The sequence below is a fragment of the Falco naumanni genome, chromosome 2, assembly GCF_017639655.2.
Source record: "Falco naumanni isolate bFalNau1 chromosome 2, bFalNau1.pat, whole genome shotgun sequence".
NCBI classification, from domain to species: Eukaryota; Metazoa; Chordata; class Aves; order Falconiformes; family Falconidae; genus Falco; species Falco naumanni.
Genome location: NC_054055.1, coordinates 21770439 through 21795796, shown reverse-complemented (window position 1 = coordinate 21795796; position 25358 = coordinate 21770439). Strand labels below are relative to the sequence as shown.

At 39.2% G+C, this 25358-nt stretch overlaps 1 protein-coding gene across 1 annotated transcript in view; it reads right to left on the bottom strand.

Moving 5' to 3' along the window:
- Positions 1-25358, bottom strand: part of GUCY1A2 (guanylate cyclase 1 soluble subunit alpha 2) — a 178244-nt gene that overhangs the window by 125428 nt on the left and 27458 nt on the right. Inside the window, exon 4 of the mRNA XM_040583815.1 lies at positions 17014-17732. Within this exon, the coding sequence (XP_040439749.1) occupies positions 17014-17732 (719 nt within the window). The remainder of the gene's footprint in view (positions 1-17013; positions 17733-25358) is intronic.

The following is a 25358-nucleotide window of genomic DNA, read 5'->3' as shown; positions in this document are numbered from 1 at the left end:
ATTTCATGATCTCAGACACTTTGCTCAGGTGTTGCCTCCCTTCACAGATTGCAGGTTAATTCCCTGTATATTATGATCTTGTAAAATAACACCTGCATTAAGATAATATTAAAATTAATTTGAATATACCTATTTTAATTAAAATATCTCAAGACAAAATCTTGGCTTCATTTTACTATCTTACTTAATTCATATATTGGTCAAATTCTCCTTGACTTCACAGAGAATTTGTATCTTTACCCAGTAGTTACCCAGAAAAGCATCTCACAACTTCACTGTAAGATCTGCTAGTGAAAGGAGCCTGGGTTTTGACCTACAAACAGCCATATATAGCTGAAAACAAATCCAGAAATAAACACTTGGGCAGGAGGTCAACCAGTTCTTTCATCTCATAATTTTGTAGACCTGTACTTTGGCATAGGTGGAAAACAATGTGTTAGTCACTTCTTGTTATTAATTCATTAGTAATTTTGTGGGCATTTCCCATAACGAATACTACAGTCTCTGCTTCTACAGTGAGTATAGAAATGAGTGTTAAAGTGTCAATCGAATTAACACATACAAGAAGATAACACTTATACAATTATTTAAGTCACAATTTGTTGAATGGTAAATTAGTTTCATAGAGAAAAAGGATTTTTTTCTTAAAAAGAAGATAATTATTTATGATTGCATCTCTTAAATTTAAAAAATGTAGCAATAGAGTATTGACAAAGTTAAGAACTCCTATTTAGAAATAAGTCTTAATTCCCTGAGCATGCCATATGGACAGCTTCTGTTACCAAAAGAGTTTCATGCTCAAGACATTTTGTAGGAGCAGTCCCCAAATATATTTTCTGCATTTAATGTCAAATTAGACTTTATTTTGCTCTCCTTACTCAGGATAAGTACCTTTACTCAAAGTAATCCTGTTGAAACTGGACTGATGATAACTAGTAAGACAAATCAAGAAGTAACATCTTATTTATCCTCAGTTGGTCCCACAGCATCAGGATGATACTGTAACTGTAGTTGTCAGTTAGGGGTCAGGAGATCCTGGCACTTTCTTTTATACTGTCAGACACACCTGACTACACCAATATTCACAGAATTGATTTTATTTTTTTTTTACAGTTGTTTCACAGAATATTCTACTAAAAATATTTGGAAATTCTGGACAGCACAAGCAGTGGGCTGCTAGAATGGCCCTTCCAGTCCTGCTAGGTTTGGTATGGCACCCTGGTGTGTTCATCACATTCAGTGAGCCCGTATATGATTATATGATACCATGGGAAAAAACAGAAAAAGAGCAAATAAGTCAGTTATTTTTAAATACTGTTTATGGATTTGTCAGTGTTATTCCCATGTCCCCAGAACTCTCTGTGGAGTTCCCCATCACCCAAACTGGTTCCAAAAGCCTTTCAGGACCCTCTGATGCTGCTGAACATAGCTAGGAAACCTCTCAGATGTTTCTGCATTTTTGGCTGACAGAAAATATTCTCAGCTATTTTATCCCCATATTCCCAGGAACAAATGCCAGAAACTGAACGTTCAAGACACAGAACAGATGTTATCCAATAACTGAATATGAAGCCTTCCTGAGCAAAGAGGAAATAGACTGAATCAGCAGTCCACTGAGATGAGTGAGAAAATTTGATGCCCTTTTAATGTTATATTCTATGCTTCTTTCACATGAAAATTAAACAACACTGTCTGCACAGCACTCACATCATTGCTGTAGACAGTATTTTTATAGCATTTTTTCCTTGAAAATGAAAAACTAAATACAATTCAGTGAAGCTGAAAAATCTAAGTTTTTTTCAATATGAAGTATCTCCTTTAATATTTGCCAAGCACTGGTATTTTCCCCCTTGGGTTTCAGTGGAGCTGAAATAAACATAGCCTCTTCTGTTCTTTTCTTGATAGAGCTCCTTTATTAGCATAACAGAACTCTGGGAACAGGGCATTTCTTCATTCCTTTTGCCTGACTTTTACCAGGTGCGAAGTCCGCAGAGGCAGAAAGTACTTTCACAGGGGAGTCATCAAGAAGCCTGCACTGCAAAGGACTCTGAGCCACAGCAAGCACAACCGAGAGTAATCCCCAGGCTCTGTTAATCCATTCAAACATTCCCTCTGCTGGATGCCTTTGAGGTAACAAAGCAGAAAGCAGCAAGGGCTTTACAAAAACTCTCAACAATTTTTTAAATTTAAGTTAAACATTTAAAATATAATTAATTCAGAATTCACTGGGCATTCTCCACAGAAGTTTTACACTAACACAAGAAATCAGCCTGTGCTGTATTGTATAAAATCAGTTTTAATATCATCCCTTTCTAAGCAAAGTCATGCAGATAAGGAGAAGCTACTTGACAACTGAAATTATCCAACACTTTTTATGTGGGGAAAGATTAAAAGATGAATTTAAGCTGCAAAGATCCTTGGCATCCGTGGAAGAAGGGGACATAACAGTCCCCTGATTCACACCTCATGTCTGTCTGTGGCCCATGTCTCAGTGCCACTGATCTTCCCTTCTCAAACGGAACCAAAGCAGAAGAATGTGCCGAGATGCTGCAGAAAAGCCTACCCCCATCCCACAAAGAATGAGAAAGAATTTAGCCTGCTCAGTTTTTTCTTTCTTCCTCAAGCCATTGGGCATGACTGGTTTTGTTTTGTGACAGGTGTATTGGCCCTTCAACAGCCATGACTGAAGGCCTCTGAAGTTATCCCAGTTCAAACATCTTTGTCCATTATAATACCTACTTAAGAAATAGATTTATTAATAGATTGCTTGCAAATCAAATTCTCCCAAGCACAGCAAAAGTCAAACATTTTTATGCTCTAAGCTTTTATTTTATAAATTTTCAGAAGTTATCTTTGTAACCTGTCAATGTAAGCGATCTTTTTTTAAACACTTTGACAATTTTATCTATACTGTCTTAAGGAGGATCCCTTAGACCTGTATTTTCATGAGAACAGATATTTTTAAAGCCACCAGTTCTATGTTTGATGAGGGAAGTACTAGATTGAAGTACTGAGACATGACATATTCAGACCCTACCAAGTCCAGTCACATCAACAACCCACTAAAGCCACTGGAATATTCCTAGGAAGATGCTGTCAGAAAAACATAGCAATTAATAGCTAAAAAACTTATTTATGCAGATCAAACAATATGTTTGTAATCGTCCCTTCTAGGCACAGGGCAAAAAGGATTAAATCTCTAAATAAATAAAAAAAAAGGTGATGTGAAAATGAAAATAAGGTATGTTTATATTAGTGACGGAGTTGCATAGATCCTGCTCTGCTAGTGGTCCCACACTAGAGTGAGAATCATTACAGAAAAAGCTGCTGTTCAGTATGAACAAGATCAATTCCATTTCTTAGAAAGAAAGAATGAGAGAGTAACAAGCATCATAAAATACATAAAACTTTTAAGGCAGATATCAACTACATTGGTCAAAATGTTCAAAATAATTTTTAAATGTGTCTTCATCTAGGACTGAATTTAAAATGTTTACCACATTCTGAGCTGTTGAAGTACCCAATGTTTATTATTTGATTACAAACTACGAAGAGGAAAAAGTTTATTCTGTTTTGAATCAATACAGGGGGAAAATTATGTGTGAGAAATATCTTACATGCCTGTCCACCGTCTGTGGAAAAAGAATATTTAATTCTTTTTTCAGCCACTTGTTCTAAGTCCTCAGTTATAAAAGCCAAAGGTTAGTGGCCGGAACAAATAATGTAAATATTTTATGGGTTAACTAATTCACTTTCTTTAATCATGATGATACAAGGGGGCATTGTATACTTTTTAAAAGGAAATTTATCATAGATATTATTAGCTGGAGACAATATATATGGTTATAAAAGGCATATTCAAAACAACAATGAATAAGACAAACTACAATATTTGTAGTAGACAAATAATTGTAGACAGCACATTACAAACCTCTGGAATGTTTTTTTTTTCCCCTGTGATGGCTTAGCATAAGCAGAAGAACTGGGCACATCCCTGTGTTCCCTCTAAGCAGTACTTTTGTGGTTTGTGTAGCTTCTACATCTAACATGCTGGTTATTGAGGTAACTTCTGTCTTAGCATGTCCTAAAAACCCACTCGTGATGAAGGAATATTCCCAGAGTAGCAAATCCACAGTTATCCAACCATTGGTCTGTCTGGTTGGATTGTACACTTGAATGATGATTCTACCCTCAGCTGTGTAAAGAATTGTAAATAAGAAGCTCATCCTTTCTGAGTGAGTACTCCTGGCTCCTCAACATACCATTTCATCATTGCAAAACACATGTAAAATGATGATTAGAACTGGTGGCATGGACCACCTGCCTGGCAATAGGTGACCTGCTCTTACTGAGACTGTCAATCACTGCCCTTGAAAGAGTCTGAAGAAAAAAAAGAGCAGGGTAAATATTGCATATCCTCGGCAAGAGTAAAAGGCAGCAAAATGTTACCTAATCAAACGTATTCACGTCACACCACCTTCCACTCTGCATCCTTTGCTGCTCAAAGATAATAGAAACACCGCATCTAAGTATGAGCACCTGGCTTTTGCAGGTCACTTTTCCAAGTCTTGACTTTTGCAAATTGCTGTTATCTTACTCTTTCATACTACTCTTTATTCCTAATGCAAAATAAGCTAGGTGTTACTTCATAGTAGTATTCCTTTTGATTCAAATCTAATGAGCTACAAAATTTATGACAGATTCAGCTAGATTCCCAGAAAATAAAAGGGGTCAATACCAGGTACAAATCACAGGTAAAGTGATTTGCTGTCAGCTGTCTACTCTGCCTGAGTCCATAGTCCAGCAAAACACCAAAGTTCCTATTTCACACAGAGTTTCAGAACTTCAGAGCTTTGCCTCCATGGAAATGAAGCATGAAGAATCCAGCACAAGATGCATATAAGTGAGAATGAGTAAATTGACATATTTACAGTCAATCCATGCTGTCAACTACAACATAAATTTAAAAGGTTAGGTATTTATGAGATAGGAGCAGAGAACTCAAGCGAAGTAGTAGAAAACTGGTCCAAAACTACTAAGCTGCACTGAAAACCAAACAGAAACGGAATCCCATAGCCCTAATTTGAGGATTTAAGACAAGCTTTAAGGTGGAGCGAAAAAGTAGAAAGCTTCCTTTCCACTCCCTGTGCTCTCTGAACATGCAAGGACACTGCAATTAACCTGGTGCAACTCAAGCTTTGCTTTCAAACAAAGAGCACGCTCCAGAAGCAGGGTTAGCAGGAGGTTTTGGCATTTGCCAGATGAAAGTGACCTTACAACTGAAAGTTGCCAAAACTTTAGTTTTACCTGGTAGTGCCAGGCTTTGCATCTGCTGCCTCTCAGAGCAATAAGCATAGCGTTCATGCTCAAAGGCACAGCCAGGTGTTCCCACAGCCTCTGACTTCGCGCTCATGCACTTGTGGGAGCTCATGCACTTGTGGGAGCTCATGCACAAAACCCAATCAATCTACAGGGAGACACTCGGACACTTCTTTCTAAGGTCCTTTCACTCTCTGCAAAGAGACACAGAAAAGGAGCCTTAGTTTGACTGTGTGCATTGTCCAGATGCAGTTGCCAGTGCAGGAGGGAGGAAGGTAGAGTGACTGGATGTTTCTACTTTAAATCAACCATCTCAAGAAAAATGGCTTTTAGTAATATCACACCTATTTTAGAGCACTATGATGCCATGAAAAGCACAGTCACTCAAGAACTTGCATGAGCAAATGAGGAAAAGGATAAAAATATAATGTGAATAAACAATATTTAATTTTAATCACTAGGAGAGGCAGGGAAAAAAGTATTCCTGAAAATCAGAGTTGTGCCTGAGTATTCTCATTATGCAACATAAAAATTAATGAAATGTGCTTCTTTGTTCTGGTTATGACATAGCGTAGTTTAGAAACCCATTTAAAAGCTTTCAATCAAACAGAGAAAGATGGACATCTACATGTGCAAGCAGCTTCCTTATCATAAACAATTATACAAATCATAAGAGGGGAGAGTTCAGCATGGTGTCAAATTGTTTTAACAGCCACTTGACTCAAAAGAATCATTTCTAAACAGCTTCATTGGTTTTCAGCTAATGGGAAAGAGAAGGGAGTATCTTATCTTTAGATTGTTACACTTCTGCTTCAGTTCTATCACTGAAAACATTTTTTAAATGACATTTTCATTGGCCTGTCTTAAAGAAGAAATATTGAAAATTCTGGGCCACTTTCAGAGCGTTATTAAAGTTCTCCAATACACAACTGTTAGTGAGATAAAAAAGTCATGTCATCTATTGTTTCTTATAACCCATTACAGTCTCTAGAAGCAGTCAAGCCAGCCAATTCAATTTATCTTGAAAACCATCAAAGTTGAAACATATTCTGACAAGCAAACTGGTGGGATATTAGCAGAAACCGAAGACAATTTGATTCCGAGAGCTCAGGACCTGCAAAGCATTGGCAGCTTAGTGTCAAAGGCCAAATGACTGTGAATAAACCAGCTTTCAGAAAAATTAGAATTCCTAGATCATAAGTAACAGATGTCCCTCACGCTAGAATGACTCTTAGGCTACTTCATTTGAATTTTATTAGGAAAGGAGGAAAAACACAGTTACAGAGCAAAAGTAAAACACTTGAAGATTGTGCGTGGTGGGTTTTAAATCAGTCTATCACTGTCAGGACTGCTTATTTCATTCAGTTGGTCCAGAATAAAGATACAAAGTAACAGATAATAGACTCTTAGTACAAAAAAACAGGATACTGTACCTCCTGGATTTTAAAAAGCGTTATTTTTATACAGTTTCCAATGGTCAACAAACACAATTGGAAAGTGTTTTGCTGAAGCAATGGGAAAGCCAGCTTCCTTGCCAACTGCTCCACTCTGCACACAATGTCCCCACAGACCTGGCTGAAAGTGGCCACCAACCAGAGAGGTCTTATCTTCCCAGTTCCTAGTAAACAGGGGACCTTGTGTCCACAGTATGACACTGAAGCCAACAGTATGAACTTCCCCTGGTTCAAAAGCTGCAAGAGAAAATTATGGAGGAGTGGTCCTCTGGGGGCTATCAGGTACCACATCCTGGATGTTATTGCAAGAGGATGCGCTTTCATCCCGGGAGAGCCAAAAGCTGGGAGGTTTTATTACACAGAAGAACATTGCAGGCTTAAACTCTTTGTTTTCTTTTTCATCAAGCATTGTCTATTGGTCACTGTGGCAGTCAGCACGCTGGACTGGATGGACTTTTGATCTGGTGATACATGGCAAATATATAGCTGAGTGGCTGAAAGGAAATACTTGACCTAGAAATGGCACTTCCTCATACCACAGAAGGAGGACTAGATGAGTAACTCCACAGTTAAACAAAACAGTGGAAATGAACAGGGGAAGTTTCCACCAGCTTCCACTGAATCAGCCAACATTTTAAAATGAACAGTTGTTTATTACTCAGCATTTTAAAAATCTGGCTACAAATCTGTCTATACACTTTAGAATCTAACTTTCCAGATATAGGGGTTTTTTTTTCTTCTTGGCTCTGAACTGGTTTATTTTTATTTTGCATATCTAAATCAGTGCAATGGGGCAAATTTCTGCTGGTGCAGTCTAGCTCATCTACCACAAACCTCTCCCCTCCACTAACAACAGATGAGGTGCTGGCTCAGACAGCCGGCACAATCAGTAGAACTATAAAAAGGTGACACTACCATTTTGCTGGACATTTTATCATTACAGAGCTGGTGTTTCTGGAAAATCCAAATTACTTGTAGTATTTGGAACTTCTTGCAATATAAAATTTTCAGAGGATTCTTGTTAGAGAAGCCTGATGTTTCACATTTAAAATGTTTTATTACAATTTATAATGTGATTTTTTTTCCTATTAAAAATTATTTTATACCTAGAATTATTGAACAAAACATTTTAACACAATAAAAGTAAATTATTTTCCAGAACACATTTTGCCGAACTCCTGGGGAAGTTGAGATTTTAATAAATTGGCACATTCTAAAAGAATACATTCCACTATAAAAATTCTGGCTACCTTCATAATGTAGTTTTAGGTACCAGCTCTATTCTTAGACAATTTCTCTATACTAAAGTGTTCGCAGGCCTAACAGTAAGTCAAAGGCCACTGAGTACCCTTATAAAAACTGATTTATTTCAAGGGTAGAAAAGGTCTGTGAGTCTGAGCAGGAGAGAAATAGTACAAGGAAAATACAGCTGCACAGTATCTGGCAAAGAACCAAATAATTTCTTTCATGATTCACTTTCAACTTTCTTGCCAATTGCAAGCCAAGTCACAGTTTCAGAAAGGTATCCACAAACCAGGGCTGGCAGGGCTCATCCTGTCAATCCATGCACAGAGAGGACTAGGTCTGGATTCCATTCACGGAGAGGACCCAGGGATGCAGTGGGTCCCTGCAAGGGCAGTGTCATCTCCTCTTGCTCTGCCCAGCACTGATTACACAGGAATGGCATGTGAGGGTGATATTAAGCGAGAGGAAAACCAGGAGAGTCTGTTCTTGTCTTCCCTTTCAGCCAAAAAGTGAAGCAGCTCCAGCTATCTCTCTGTATTGTCAATGAGGCAAGTATTTACATCATGTCACAGATGGCCTTGTTCATGAGTATAGGCAGAAAATGACTGCACTGAGGAAGTGCCTGTTAGGAGCTTCCAGCCCTTGTCTGGTCAAGAAAGGGTGGGAGAGCTATCCACCTGCACAACTTACTATTGAGTTATCAGCTGTGTTTTGTCTTGGTGTCCACAAAAAAAAAAAAGATGAAATGGAAAATTCCTATGATGTACTGTCAAGGAAAAGTTGAAATGTGGCCTTGGTAGCATCCAAAAGAAAGATTTGTGCTGCTTGAGAAAGGCAAAGTCATTGAGACAGCAGAATCAGTTAATATCCATTGGGGAGCTCTGTGAAAACAAATAACATATGCAAAGAGACATGGTAAAAGATGATGTGCCTTAAAAATGACAATGACCCACAGAGATGAGGAATTGACTTCTATTTTTAAAGTATGGAAGTTGAAGTCCTGCAGAAGTCCAGATGGGAGACAGCAACATTAATACCACATGTCTAGGTAGTGCAGTGCTCACAAGCAGAACATTGAAACAGTCATGTCAACACACTCTCTGCACAGGCGAGAGAGTCAGGGAGAGACTTGTGTGCTAACACCCCATCGGCTTTGTGCAAACGCCCACAGGTGATGGCATGGAGGTAGTGGTGGTGCTTCACAGAAGGTCGCTTGGCCAGGAGAACCCACCACTGAGGACTATGTGGTGCCTAGAGGAGGGCAGCTCCTGTTCTGCTGGCAGTGCGCAACCATCAGCCCTCTTGCATGCCACCATCTTCATGGAAAGGAAACTTCAGTGGATGGGCTTGACATGGACTTCAGAACATGCCAGCAGACAAGTTCAGACTCAGTCCTCTCAATCTAAATTGTACCTCATTCCATATGTGACTCCATTCATGTTCATTAAACTCATGGAGTACAGTTGCAATAACCATCTGTGAAGCTATAAGCTATCAATCCCAAATGGTTAATTGCCGCAATAAATGTATTTTTTATTGTTGAAAAAAATAATTGCTCCCAGAGAGGTATACAATGAGTTTCCTTAGAGAGGTGAAATAATAATATTTGTGATCTTGTTATTTAGGGATATTATCCAAAATTTGGAAAATCTGGTTGCATGCAAGTGAAGCTCTCTGGTTAAACACAAAAAAAAAAAAAAAAAACACCAACCAAAAAACCCACCCTGAATAAAATAAAAATTAGTGTGAAATGTAAAAAACAACAGAATGTTTGTACAAGAAGTAGAGCAACAGAGAATACGCCCTTCAGCATCTGGTTGTACCATACCGTAAACAACACACAAGAATTTAGCTTCATAGGGAAACTGGAAACCTCAGTGGCCACCCCCACTCAGCTTTTATATATCTAAAAAGCTTTACGCATACTAGGATATCTGATCTAAAGACAGTCATAACTGTTCATATAGACGATTTTGACTACACAGAATAATCAAGGGAAAAGCCAAAGCAACAGTGTGGATTACTTAATCACTGCAGAAAACAAAATGCAAGGACAGAAGGAGGGAGGGAAGAAAGGATGGAAGGAAACCATCACATGCTGTCTTAATCTGAATTCGTTTGTACAGTTTGGTTCCTATTCTCCACAGATTTAGAGGTGTGTTTACTTGCAAACTTATGATAAGTTCAGGTAAAGTCAATAAGAAAGCTGACCTAATAAATTTATACAATTGCTTACTATTTTGCAGAATGAATGCTTGCATTGTCCACATGTGTCCACTGTATAACGGACACTGAAATACCAGCCAAGAAACATCAAAACATTAGAACTATGACCCAGGAGTACAGATGGTGTTGAAAACTGAGATTAAAGCTACAGAGTCCATGTTCTTCAGGTGAGGAGTTCTTTTCCTTATTTGGTCCCTACAGTAATGGGATCCTGTGCTGGTGACATAGCAAATAAACAAAACTTTGCTGAGATATGGATGTGTTCGTGCATGAGGCTGTACTCCTGCAAAGGTGTATATACATCTCTGCAGGAAGTGCTACCTATCACCAGACTTCATAGGCCTTGCATGAGAAATTTAGGACAACATTATAAAGCTAAGTCACATATTCCAGCGATTCAATTCCCAGCAAAGTGAGGCACACAAATGAACCTTTGCATAAATGGGACAAGAACTAAGCACCCTGAAAGTCACAACAGGTGTTTTTTTAATTTGCTTATGGGAGCTGAGTTGGGGAATGATGATTTGTGACTTACTTTCATCTGAACACAGAGCTGGTGATAGAACTAAAACTGTTTTGTTACTCTGTCTTTCTCACTGCAAGTCTTAAAAAAGATTTAATTTATGTATTGGAATGAAGATAAAAGTGCTTTGGAGAGAGGCTGGAAGGTCTTCTGTTCATCACAAAGCCTTTAAAAACACTTTGTATTTCTTGAGAGACCACTGAGATATCTGAACAGCTTCAAAACCAGAGCAGAGTTGTCTGGGTCACATCCCTTTAACTGCCATTTAAAGTAACAGAAAAGTGTTGATATTATTGCAAAATCAGAAATTTCTAAAAAAAAGATAAATAGCTATAAGTGGCATGCAATTTCAGTATGAACTGAATAGAGGTGTATGACAGAAATACCAGTGGTAGGGAAATACCCAAGGTCATGTTTGCAGACAATGATCTATCTGCCCAATATTAAACTTTCAAACAAGTGTTGGCAAATCAAAAAGAATTTCAAAATGAGCAACATGAGCTCTGGAAAAATAATACAACATACAGTTCCCAAGGCTCAATCTTTTTTTTTTTTTTTTTTTTTTTTTTTTTTATATCAAGGAGACATTAAGAACTTGATCACAACTCACAGTATTGCCATGTCTCTCCTCTCAAAATCTACGTAAGCAAGACAACCACAACCTCTGAATCTGCCCAACCTTTGATTTTGGAAGAAAAGGGAATATCTAGCAAAATACATCACATGCTCAGCTTCATTTTATGACTCACAAAACTTTGTTTAACTACTCTCAGAAACTTTGAGAAAGTGCTTATAAAACAAGTGAGTCAGAAGAAAACACCTCTTCAGCTATAATTGACGTCCTCAGATTAATTATGCTTTCAGCACAATATTTACCTCAGGTCCCCTGCACCTCACCATCACCATTTTCTCTCTAATTTAAATCTTACTTTTCAAGACACAATTTTTCTCCTAACTGTTGGCAGACAAAAAATTTCCTTTGCTACCATTTCCTTTTACATGCTTCTCAAGAAAATCTGAATTGCTCCTACAGTGCTAATGCTGATACTTCTTGTTCAGTCTGACCTTACACGTGACTTTAAGGTACAGATACAGAGGGTCACTCTCCCAAGTGGTAGTTAAGCCCACTGCTCTTTTGATTCATGACATATAGTACAAACCACAGCAATGACACAAGGATGAACTCAGAGCTGCACAGCTTGATGGTACAGAACAAGCTTTTGAAATAGAGTTGCTTCCCAAACTGGCTGCTAAAACCTGCCTCCAGCAAGCTCAGGTCCCTGCCACCTCTCCTATGAGTAAGCCACAAGCATATGAACCCTGACCATGTAAGAGAATGTTTTGCTTGTTTAACTTCTAACTAGACTAGGAAAAAAGTTTTTAAATACTCCACCCCCACCGCAATCATCTTCTTCAGGGTGATAAAACAGAAGACTGATAAAGAGGAAAAGATGGTTGAAGGGCTGTGACTGTTCCAGGGCAGGGGAAAGTGCCTGAGAGGGATGGGCAGGCTCGGAAGGAGGAAGGAACATGGAACAAGCCTCTTTCAAAGGAGAAATGACTGTGCCAAAAGGTAGCTCAGAGCAAACACCTCCAAACTTCTCACATATTTCCTTTTCATAATTAAAGGACGAACATTGAAAAATAAACTCCCTTTTGGTTTTAAATATGTTGAATTGCATCAATTCATACAAAATCAGAAGAACTTACTTCTCTTGGAGGAATGTGGCATATGAAGGCACAGAACCCAAGTGAGATCCTTTATGATATACAAGCACTTATCCACCCACGTTCTGCCCTAGAATATGCCTACATGCAGCAAAGCACCTTTGCAGCCAGTTCACACTCCACCAAGCTGTTTACTTCCTCATGCTCATATCAGGAGGTCTTTTCTTCCCCCATACTTAAGATGTTGGAAGCTTTGGGCACACCCCTCATTGCAGACAGGTGTGCACAGAATTATGGGCATGCACCTCATTACAGACAAGTGTGGCATAATCACTCTGCAACCTGGTACCCAGACAACAAACAAAGCATTTTCTCAGAAAGAACCCTTACAATTCCCCCTTTTTTGTTTGTTAAATTGGATAAGGTCAAGGCTGTGTATACCCCTTTGTATCATGGTTACATCAGATTCATCAAACATGGTAGACATATAACAGTGACCAAAAAATCCCTAACAATATAACAAACCCACGCACCAATATTTTTCATGTCACAGCCTAACTTATTCAACGTGGTTAAAGCTTGTACAGCGGCAATGTGAGGTGCAAGGAAAGAAGCAGCAGGAAGATCTGCATTATTCTGGCTTGTTCTCTGGCTCATCATTGGTAGGAGGTCCCTGATCAGCTGGTCGAACAAGCCGAGCAGGGATCCACTGAGGCCCTCAACCTGTATTTTTCATGTTTATTAAGTTATCCATTGTCTGCACAGTAGCCCTGTCCTGGTACTTCATTATCAAAACGGTATACTATATAAAGGTAAGTGTCATATGACACAGCTCTTTACAATCATATAGGGTCATTACCATATCCTTCTGCAATGGCAGTGTACAATTTCATGGTAAATGCCAATCTGATCCAAAAGTCTTTAACTGAGCATCTCTGTTCTCTTGCAGCTTCATACAGGAGTTGTTCTCACACAGCTGGTGGCTATACCTGGTATCAGATGAGGAATGCACTGAATAATTCCACGTCTCCCTTTCACATAGGCTCCTTTCTGCACTGATCTAAGGCACTGTAGTATACACTCTTTCTCTTGCTTTCAGAACTGCTCAGCTCAAGTCTTTCTTCAGGTCTTTATCAATAAAATGCACAGTACAATTGAAATCTACAGATCTAGTCATAGTTGCAAAACAGCACAGAAAAGATTCAGGTTTTTCTCTTGCTCCTTGCTGCAAATACATGAGTGATACTCATACAGCCTCCACTGGATATGATATCTTATTGTTGCAAAAGGATAAACACAATTACCAACGGAATGTTTGTTTCAAAAGACTATAATCTCGGACAACTCACCAGAATGTGATGACTCAGTCAGTTTTGCCCAAAATGCAGAATCTGTGGGTGGGGGGCGATTTGGTCCAAAACATCCATATGATTTTTCTGTTCCTGATTTTTCTATTCCCATATTAATGACTGTCCCATGGCTCCCAGCCGCTCAACTACCATCCTGCAGTGGTGATGAGAGTGCTTGTGTATCTGTCTTCACATATCAGTCTTCCCTGATTCAGCTGGGCTATACCACCAGTTTCTTTTTTTCTTTTTCCTCAAGTCTCTGTTCGGGCACCATTTGTGGCATATGAAGGCACTGGACCCCAAGTGACATCCTTCATTACATACATAATTTGCTGATTATATACAATCACTTATCCATCTAAGTTCTGCCCTAGAATACGCCTATGTGCAGCAAAGCACCTTTACAGCCAGTTCACACTCCACCAAGCTGTTTACTTCCTCCATGCTCATATAAGGAGGTCTCTTCTTCCCCTGTTCTTAAAATGTGGGAAGCTTTGGGCACACCCCTCACTGGGGGGCTTTGGGCACGTCCCTCATTACAGACAAGTGTGGCATAATAGCTCTGCAACCTGCACCCAGACAACATAGCCCTTTCTCAGAAAGAGCCCTTACAGGGGAACATGTTGTTTCCAGTGGAAAAATGCAGCAGAAACATGTTTATTGGTGCTGAAGAGCAGTGACAAAGAGGGGCTGGAAACATGACTGTCATGTCAAAACTGCTGTCAAAAGTGGCTGTATTTTGAATAATCCTAGAATCATAGAATGGTCTGGGTTGGAAAGGACCTTCAAGATTATCTAACTCCAACCCCTCTGCCATGTGCAGGGACACCTCCCACCAGACCAGGTTGCTCACAGCCCCATCCAGCCTGGCCTTGAGCACTGCCAGGGATGGGGCAGCCACAGCTGCTCTGGGCAGCCTGTGCCAGTGCCTCACCACCCTCACGGTAAAGAATTTCTGCCTTGTATCTAATCTAAATGTACGCTCTTTCAGTTTAAAGCCATTACCACTTGTCCTATCACTACATGCCCTTGTAAAAAGTCCTTCTCCAGCTTTTCTGTAGGCCCCTTTAGGTACTGGAAGGCTGCTACAAGGTCTCCCCAGAGCCTCCTCTTCTCCAGGCTGAACCATCCCAACTCTCTCAGCCTGTCTTCTTAGGAGAGGTGCTCCAGCCCTCTGACCATCTTTGCGGCCTTTCTCTGTACTCAATCCAACAGGTCCATGTCCTTCTTATGTTGGGGACCCCAAAGCTGGATGCAGTACTCCAGGTGGGGTCTCACAAGAGAGGAGCAGAGAGGAGACTATCACCTCCCTTGACCTGCTGGCCACACTTCTTTTGATGCAGCCCAGGATATGTCTGGCTTTCTGGGTTGCAAGTGCACGCTGCCTGGTCATGTTGAGCTTCTCATCAACGTTTGGCTGTAGGTCCACTGCAGACCATGCTTGGAACCAGCTTTCTAACTCCTTCTCAGCCTCCCTGATGCTATGCAGCCTTCTCGCTTCCTCCTGCAGCTCAGCTACCTGCTGCAGGAGCTCCTCCACCTGAGCACACCTTTTGCCGGCAGGTCTGCTGCCTGCCCCGGCACCAGGAGAAAGGTCTGGGCACTTCCTGCAGCCCAAGGTCTGCACTGCAGCCTGTCGCTTCAGCAGCTCTGGGTGGAGGCATTGGCCACCACTGGGGTAGATGGTGCAGACTCCCCTGCCAGAGCTGCAGCCTTTGCTCTCAGATGAGTGCCCCCCATCCTGCCATGAGGGTCAGATAGGATGAGCACCCTTGACCCATGCAGATGGTCACAGAATGGTGCCCACTTGATGTTATGTGTACTTCAAGCCTCTCCACTCAGCCAGTGTAATGTCCCTCCTTTGAAGCAGCGCCCTCCTACACCAACTGCCATCCATGCCCTGGCTGCTGCCTCACACCTTGTTTGCCTGCTTAGCACTCCAGGTTGCCTTGCTCCTCCAGGCTGCCCGTTGTGGGACTGGGGGTGGCTGCGGCCACCTCCGGCCCCACCCCCACCTTGTGAGCTGCTCTCGTGTGAGCTGCCGGCTCCTGGCAGGTCTCTGCACTCTCCTGGGTTCTCCCCTGCTCAGGAAACCTCCCTGTACACCGTGATCCCCCACTCCGTAGCTGAGCATGCCTGCACAGGAGCTGATCACCTTGATGAGTGGGAAAGAACCCAGAACAGCATATGCAGTTCCACAGGAGTCTTTCTGAAATGCTGGGTCAGTGTAGGAAGCAAAACAGAGGTGGAATTTCTCAAACTATATCCAGACCATCTAAACCATAAATGTGGCATCCAGAGGCAGAACGTAGGTGTCCGAGTATCCAGTGTGATGGAGACTGACTATTTTTGGGTGCTATCTCTTAAAAACCCTGAAATTCTGTAGTTCCTTCACTTAGGGCAGCAGTATTTCCAAGGCACCCACACACAGGCTTTCAATGTAAGCATTAAGTAGAAGTACTTTGGTGCATAAAGCTGGAACCCAGATTCACACCAAAGAGTTTTCCCATAATTCAAGGATATGCAATGAGACAAACTCCATTCAGCCTTTGGAGAGGTCCACTCTAACTCACCTAACTCACCTGGGATGCACTGAACTTAACATAGGCCTCACTACTTAAGGTAGCTCTCTTCTAAAACGCTGAGGGAAGAGGCAGTGTAGGAGGACAAGTGCCTGTTTAAATTACTAGGAAGCATTAAAACTGGCATAAGTAACATTTGGTACCACTTACAGCTCTGGTTCCCTTGAGTGCAGAGTGAGAGATAAGAACAAAAACAAAGGAAAGCAGCGTTTCAAAATAGGGAAGTAGGATATAATCAAGTGGTAGTGTGAACCCTGCAGTGAGAGTCTTTCAGAAAGCATATTCAAAGCTATTCTCCAGTAAATGGCTTAATTACTATTATTCGTATCATAATACAACTGGAGTAAAATTAAGGATTAGATATGGGCATTTTGTAAAATTCCTTAACCTTTTGATTTAAGCTATACTATTCAACTCCAAGTGCACAATTTTCTGAACGGCAATGTCACGATCTGCTACAGCATCACAGGCAAAGGTTATAAATAATATCAGAAAATATTCACTTGGCTGGGAAATACCACTTAGCCCCTGTTCGCAAGGCGTAAGTGAGCTTTTCAGAGTACACAGGACTTGAGCTGCTTCTGAGTAAATAATCCTCTCCCATCGTACACATATACACACATCCCCTTCCAAATTAATGTTCTTACCTTATCTTTATTTTCAGAGCCAGAATCCTCAAGTTTGGTCCGAATTACAAAGGGAGTAGATAATCTCAGAAGAACTCGTTCAAATGTGGCACTGATCTTAGGAGAAACTATGTCGAAGCAGTCTTGGAATTTCAGAGTTTTATGAGTGTCACATCTGAGCTGCTTCCTAAGACCTTCTCCAAGCTGGAGAACTAGCATGTTTGGATCAAACATCAGGTGAAAGGGGAAAGCTCTGCAGAAGGTGCTGATGCTAATCCTCAGGTCTAAGGGGGACTGGGAAGTTCCTGGTGGAAGTGCTTTTGTGATATTTGCATTTTCATGTTCTTTGATAAGGAAAGTCAGACAGCTGCAGTTACTTGGGTTTGTCCCCTCTGAACACAGCTTATCGTTAGCGACCTGTTCTACTTCCACTTCCAAACGGTAGATCTTCTTTGCTGCTGCCTTTATCATTCCCATCATTGCAAATCCCACAATCTGATGTGGGTGAAAATAATGAAGCATGAGATTGCCTTCAGGGAGCTCTTTGCATAGGAAAGAAGGGGATTCCAGGGTGGCCTGTCTTCCAAATGAAGTTCTAATGTGCTCCAGCAAAGCATCAAAGCCATTGAAGAAGTCTTGAAGGGTCCCACCTACAGCTCGAAGAACTCTTTCATTCTCATCAAAGCAGATATTGAAGAATTCCTCACCAAACTTTTCTTGCATTTCCTCAAACTTCAAACCTATGGGACAATGAGACACTGATATCAACAACATAATATTGCTACTGTGTCACATTTTCCCTTTGTCCTCTAGTTGCCCACTATTTTTCCAAGTCAGTGAGAGTAGCTTTTTGACTGGATACCTGCCCATAGGATTCCTGTTTTCTTTGGTGGTTGGGCATAACCCTAGAATCTATTTCTGTGTGTCATTTTAAGTCCTCATGCCTTCAGCCTGCTGTCCCAGGCAGTTACTTGTGGGATTTACACTTGCTTGTCCTTTTCACTGCTGGAAGTCAAGATACATTATAATTTCCCTGACTTTTGCATGTCACATGCAGTCTGCTGTGTGAATGCACCCAGCCACGGGTGCACCCTTTTCATTGTTGACCTAGCCACCAAGAAGGCTCCTGCTTCTACAGCCCCTCAGTTCACTGCTTCTGTGAGGGATCCAGCTCTCCCCAGCTTGAAGAGTAAGCTATGGGACTCCAAGTCAGGCCTTTGGTCCACAATAAGCAATGTAAAGCCCTGCAGTCAGATGACACTTCAGTAGTTGGGGGAGTGTGTTTTGGCGGTTTTTTCAGACAATATACTTTTCACATTATAACTATTGAGCACTTCCAGAAGATACAAAGGAGTAATTACTTCTTTTTTGTGGCCTGCAAAGGAAAGCAAAACCTTTCCATCTTAGGCTTCTACACTCACCCACTTTTAAAAAACAACCCTGTCTCTTAGAGCAATCTAAACTGGTAGTGGATGGGACAGCTCTGTGGTATCTATCTCACACTGCCACTTCAGGTCTCCATCACAGAAGTTCAAAAGGTTTTGATTTACTAGAGGTGATAAGGCTGAAGGGATGAAAAAATATCAGTGATGGAAGCCCCTGGATGCAAATGTCTATCAAATTCTACTCCAGTTTGTTATTTACCATTTTAATGATAACTTAGAAAAAATAATTTTGAGATAGTTATTAAACATTTTCCTCTGTCTTATCTTAGGGAAGACATGCTTTGTTAAATTTCAGCTGTATATAATCACTATATCACATAGTAGGGTTACAAAATTGACCAGGTATGTTTGTATTGTTCTAAACTGTAATAGAAGGAAAAGTATATGCCAGCTGTATGTGAATTAAAAATATCCAGCAAGAGTTTTCAAAGGAAATTAATATAGGAATTAACAACATAGTTCCTTCAGTGTATTGAAATCAAATCAAATCACATTTCAGTTAACTACTCAAACACCTTAAAATTTATCTTGAATTCTAATAGAAATGAAATGAAGGGCAGTTATTTATTTCCTAAGAATACAACAGGCCTTTTATTTCAATGTGTGTTCAGCATGCTTTGTAACATAAGATCCCAGTAGATTACTGAAATTCTCATTGTTTGTTTAGATTGCTTGTAGGCTTTTAAATGTGGAAGAACAGTGTGGTTAGTGACTTTCAAGCCCATGAGGCGTAACAGGACAGAAGAAGTCATGCATCTGTTGTTTACAGACAACCTTTGATCATCTCAAGTCAGCGCCTGAACTGCTTATGCCCACAGGCATAGTTAAAAGGATCAATATTCACAAGGGATCTGAGAGTTCCACAGCTTTGCAAATTATTTGCAACAATAGCTTTGTTTGGGCCTTTGATATAATTAATAGCAGATTAAAATGCATAAAATTACATATATAAACAGGACAACATGACAAAGCATATTTTATAAAACAAGTAATAGTAATAATTTGGGAAAGTTCATTCAAATGCCATTACTCATAATCAAATTTGGTCACTAAACTAGGTTATTACAAAAATATTCCCAGGATCTTTTATGACCACAGATGGTCAGATCTGCAGCTAGCCAAAAGAAAGTACCTCTGGTACACAATGCCCCCTAATATCCTGACTCAGAGGACAGTGTGCCAGTTCCTGACTCATTACCACTTTGTCTGCATAACTTAGTATTGTAATAGCTTCTATAAAAACATTCACTATAAGCCAAAAAGAATTGAATTCTAACCCATACCAACAACGTTGTCATAATTACAGCCTTGGGGGCACCCAAGGCTGTAAAACTGCACAGGCCCTGAAAGTATGGGAACAGGACAGTATCACACACCCCTGGGCTATTTGTACAAATGACCAAATACTGTTACAGAAGTATGTAACATCCCACAAAACCACCCAAAGCAACAGCACGGGTGAGCTGTCTTTAATGTGTATCATAAAAGTACAGTAAACCAGTCAATTGCCCTGTGGCCACTAACTGAAAATAGGGTATGCAGAACTGATCACTCAGGTATTTTACTGCTACATATGTAAGCCTCGCCTCATTACCGTTAAGGGGAGTTGTATCTTAGTATTCAGCCTAAAGTTTTGTTAATTGTCTTAGATTTGTGTGGTCGTCCGCCCTGGAGGACTGGCTGTTCAATCTGCGCACAAAGTACTGACTCCAAGCAACATGAACTATCCTACGAAATCCAGGTAAATGACCTGACTCGAGGATGTGCCACTACTTCAAAAAAACATTTTTTAGCTTTGGATTGTTACACACAGTACCAGCAGAAAATTAGATTAGCTCAGAGTAGAAAATAGACATGCCCAAGCTCAACCAAACTGCTGGTCCACCTTAGTCGGGAATTTTCTCTCTAATAATAGACACTATGAGTTACTGAGAAAATTTAAGTCAAACAACCTTCTAAAACAAACAAGTGCAATGTACCTATCAAGGAAGTCTCCTCCTAAGACTCACCAATAAGAGGCCAATTTTTGCTTGAAGCATGATGGGTTTTCTTTAAATCAAAAATCTTTATTTCAATTCCTATTATACAAATCTACTTTTTTCTGTATTTCTACAATGCTTTTGGCTTCAATGATGTGCTTGTGTGAAGTTGCACAAAACACTTAGTCTGTATTTTTACTTATTCCTGCCTCTCCTAACAAATGATGAACAGAAACACACACTTACGTAACATTAACTCGGTATGTATTTCATCATAACCTTTTCATTTACTACCATATAAATGTTCCCAATCTTTTGAATATTTTCCGTGGAGTTTCTCCATACCCCCTTTTCTCTGTACTGATATCTGTTCAGCTTTCAAGAGACAATAGAAATGACCATCACCATCACAAAGAGAGAAAATGTCAGACTGCATCAGATTGCTATTCAGCTGCTCTGAAATCTTGTCTCAGCAGTGATTGCTATGAGATGCTATAGAAAAAACATGAAATCTGATGGAAAATCATGAGAAAACATGGCTTTGAGGAAGCTCCTCCCTAACTGCTACAGTAAATGTTTGGCTTATTCACTTACAGATAGAAAAACCATTTGTTGAAAAAATTCCCATTGTCTTTATAGTACATACTTTACCACGTTTTTAGACTTCCACAGGCTAATTATTATCTTTAAAAATTGCATTTGGTATAATTTCCAGTTCCAACATATTAAGTTTTTCCTTTGTTTTTTCTTTTGAGAAAAGACAAATAAAATCTTCAAAATAATATTCTTTTTAAACTTCAGGTTATACATCTGCATAAAACTTCAGGTTATACATCTGCATAAACAGTCTAATCTTTTCAAACTTGTCTCACATTAAATTCTTTCTCTGCATCTTCATTTTGTTTTCATTTTGATTTTGCAGTGGAATAATTTAAATTTAAGATGGCACTGAAAATATGAGCCAACTTCTGTTCATCAAAATCAATTATTTGCTATTCCTTTCTGAAAAGCTGGCATTTCCATTCCTTCCTTTTCACTATGGACCTCTAATCAACATTTTCATTCAGCTGCCCAGAAAAAAATGATTTGATATCTATATGTGTGCCCAGCACTTCCAAATGCAGAGGCCACTGAACTCCCATATGTGAACTCATGTGTGACCCCAACAATCATAGACAGGGCTTCCTCATGGGCACTAGCTTGAAATCAGAAAGTAGGAAGAAGTCTTCCTTAGTTTCACCAAGACACTTCGCTAAATGGTAGTGATACAAAATAAACCAAAATTCATCCCACATTCTCCCAAGTGAAGTCATTGTTATTTTGAGCTTCTGCTATTTACCAATCTTCTACTAATACACTGAATGAAATTCTAAAAATTCATCAGTCTTAATTTGCTTTCCTTTTAGAAAGTGGTCTGCTGTGTTCCTACCACTTAATCCACTGCTTTGAGAGGACAAATCACATGTCTTACTCTAACACATGGATTTTTTTTCTTAGTTTCTTTTTGATGTTTTTTCTTACAATGCCTTTTTTATTCTAGACCATACTGGAGAGAAATTAAATATGCACATTTGTAGTGAAAACTTATTAAATAGATTAGTGCTTATGAAAAAGCCTTTGTCTTTAATTAGGGATCTCTTAACTTGGACAGCGAGTTCAGGGAGTTTGTCTTGAGCCCCCACTCCCCAAACAAGCAAGATATGAGCAGGAACATCCAGACAATAAATATTGTGTGCAGCTATGGTATGACAGTAACTCCACCACACTCAGGCATCTGGTCAACATCCCTGGCATGTGTGAACCTTACAAATCATGACATAGTGCATGCCTGCACTTAGCCTAAACTTAAAAGTTTGCATACACTACATGTGTAAGCTGGTTTTGTTTGTCACCAAGTATATGGATGATGTTAAGGTGGTAATTGGTGATGTATCCTTTTCTTTGTAATGCTTTGCAGTAATGATTTCATGCTTTGCTTCTATTGCTCTTTTATCATATTGTGCATAATAACTAGTACTGTTTCCTTTTATCATATTGCATGCTATTTTCCTTTATAGTATAAAATAATAAACTGCATTTATTCTTATATTTGATTTTTGATCCATTTTTGCTTGGTATCCAATCAATCAGCAAAACAATATTGTAGGAGGAAATTGAAGCAAAGCAACCATAGCATGAAAATATTGCAGTGCACCTCCACTACAAAGCACTTTGGGATCTATGACAAAAATACTATATAAGGTCTATTATTATCCTTTGAAAATGTATCTCAAAGACATTTAGAGAAGAGATCCTATACTTGTGAGCCAGATCCAAAATTACCAAAGTCTTTAAGCAGACTCAAAGTTCAAATTAAGTATTTCACTGAACTAGAGAAGAAACAGATGACGTCATCTTGTAATAATGTACTAGTAAAAAGTCTTCCTTCATTTTCTTTTCTGTAAACTGTGAACCCACTACAAAATGTGAAATATTTAACAGTATTTCTAAGTATTTTGTACATTACTAAGTGAAAAAATGCGATCAGAATCTGTTCCCATAAAGAAAATCACAAATCATAGGCCCTTCAGAAACAAATAGAAAATTAATAATGTGATAAAAACATCAAAGTAATCCATTAACTTCTAGGGCATGCAGAAGCAGCTACAAGCCATTCAGTTTTTCCTTGAAGTAAATCTGGAGACAATGCTTGCAGAATGGCCAGCATCTGATTCCTTTGGCACAGGAACATAACCTTTTTTTTCTGGGACACCTATTAAGAATCTGTAATTATCAAACATTAAGGGCATAGGACAATTCAATATGCAATTCCAGAATTCATACTGTGCACAGAAGCAGAAATTGCCATCTTCAATTATAGCAAATATCTCTTAAATGGTTTTGGATTATCAGATTTTTGGCGTGAACAAGATGTTTTCCTTAAACAGTCTTTTGGACAGAAAACCAGGTGGTAGTTCAGAATTTGCAAGCATTATTTAAGATGGTAGTGAAAGCAATGTTTATCCTCTCAATAAAAAAGGGTTTGATGTGTACAGGCTAATGCCAAAGGTACATTAGCTGAATCATTTGGCTTGTAAGTGAGCCTAGTACCAGTATGTAATTACTATATAAAGGACTTTGATCTTACTTCATTATGATAGTGAATTTATATCATCCCAGGAATCCAAACAGTATTTTTATATTACCCTTTTTAGTGTTTTTTAATATAAATACAAGAATATAATTTTATGCTTTTACATTGGGTTTTGACACTATTGTAAAATTTATACTACGCTTCTCTTACAGTGACATACAGGGCCTGCATCTTTCAAGATTTCATAAAATAAAAATGAGAGTTATTGTTAAAAATAATTCCTCACACTCCTTCACCTGTAATATTTGTTTTATCCAATTTTACTGAGGTATTTTCTTGTTAAAGTGAGGGTGCCCTCTGACAAATAATGCATCTAAATATCATTGTAATTACCTCCTCTTGGTGTGGACCTGATCACCTGTGCTTATCATATGTGTAAAAGATTCTGCTCCAAAGTGCTGACACAGTAAGCTTAGCTGAGATATTAAGAACAGGCAATGAATGTTCTTTTTCTTCCTTCCATATAGCACCTTCAGTAGAAGTCAATTCTGCAGGCAAAGCCAAGCTGTCTGAACCAAGACCAACATAATTTTATGTCCCCATGACATCTTGGAAACCTCACTTCTTATATTTGCACAGGGTTTATTAAATGAAAACTGCAATAACTAGGTTGGTGATTCCTAAAAATAAGGCAGATCCAGCTTGTTTCATGTTATCTCTCGAGATCAAACAGCAGTGAAAACAGGTTTTTTTTCATTTGCTTTTGCATTAAAATAAGCATGTATGTCTTTGAATTGACAGAGGGAGCAGAACTTCACTTTTTGGAAAGAATAAAATTGTAATGAAATCTAAAAACCTTTCCCATGAAATGCAAAACTCTCATAATTCCTTTCATACATAAAGGGCTCAATTCAGCTGACTAAATATAGAAATCTAATGCTACTGGAGTGTTCATAAGGCATTCAAAACATCTACAAAAGAACTAAGAGATAGTTACATGTGCCAAAATATGGGACTTAAGGGAGACCCACACATTTTTGAGGGTTTGACAGAGGCCACACAAGATACCCCACAGCATCTAAAATAAACACCTACATTTAGTCAATGAATCATGGCCAGAATGTCTTCTGCTTTATAAATAGACTGCTACAAGATGTTATTGTACATCATAATTTCAAACTGCTCGCTATCTACTGGTAGTTCATCTGCTTTCTAACAATAAATAGCTCTGATTTGAGAAGAGTGGGATGTCTAAGGCCATTTGGTATAAACATTTGTCTTTTCCTAATTTAGATGTCTTCATCTCTCTTTTGAAATCACATGATTTATGTGAGTTTTGTTTGGATAACTTTTGTATTGCCAGTGTGCTGTAACATCTGCTAAATAATAAGAGTCCTGTGTGTATAGCTTAGACCCCCCCCCAGGACAGAGTTCCAATTATTATTAAAATCCATTAGTATCACCAGTCCTCTGGGCCACGTAACATTTCCTTTTACACCATTTGTAAACCAACAACTTTAATTATAAATCAGGCTGTGTATCCTAAATTAGTTGCAACCTAATGACTGTCTGCAGTTCTTAGCTCAAAGGAAAAGGAAAGTGGCAGTAATTGATATACTTTCAATATATAAGCATTTACAGTTCTCAAACACCTGCCAAGCAGTCAGTGTGCCAAATCATTGTCCATTTTTTTCCCAATTACATCACCTGGTCTAATCTCAAGTAGACTAAGATCTGTCCTGGCATCTCCTTTCAACTTATTTCCTGCCTTCTTCAAATACAGTATTTCTCAGCAGTGGTGTGCTGTTATTATTTAATAGTTACCAGAATTATCCCAAATTTATTCCTCTTTAACTACAGAATATGGGT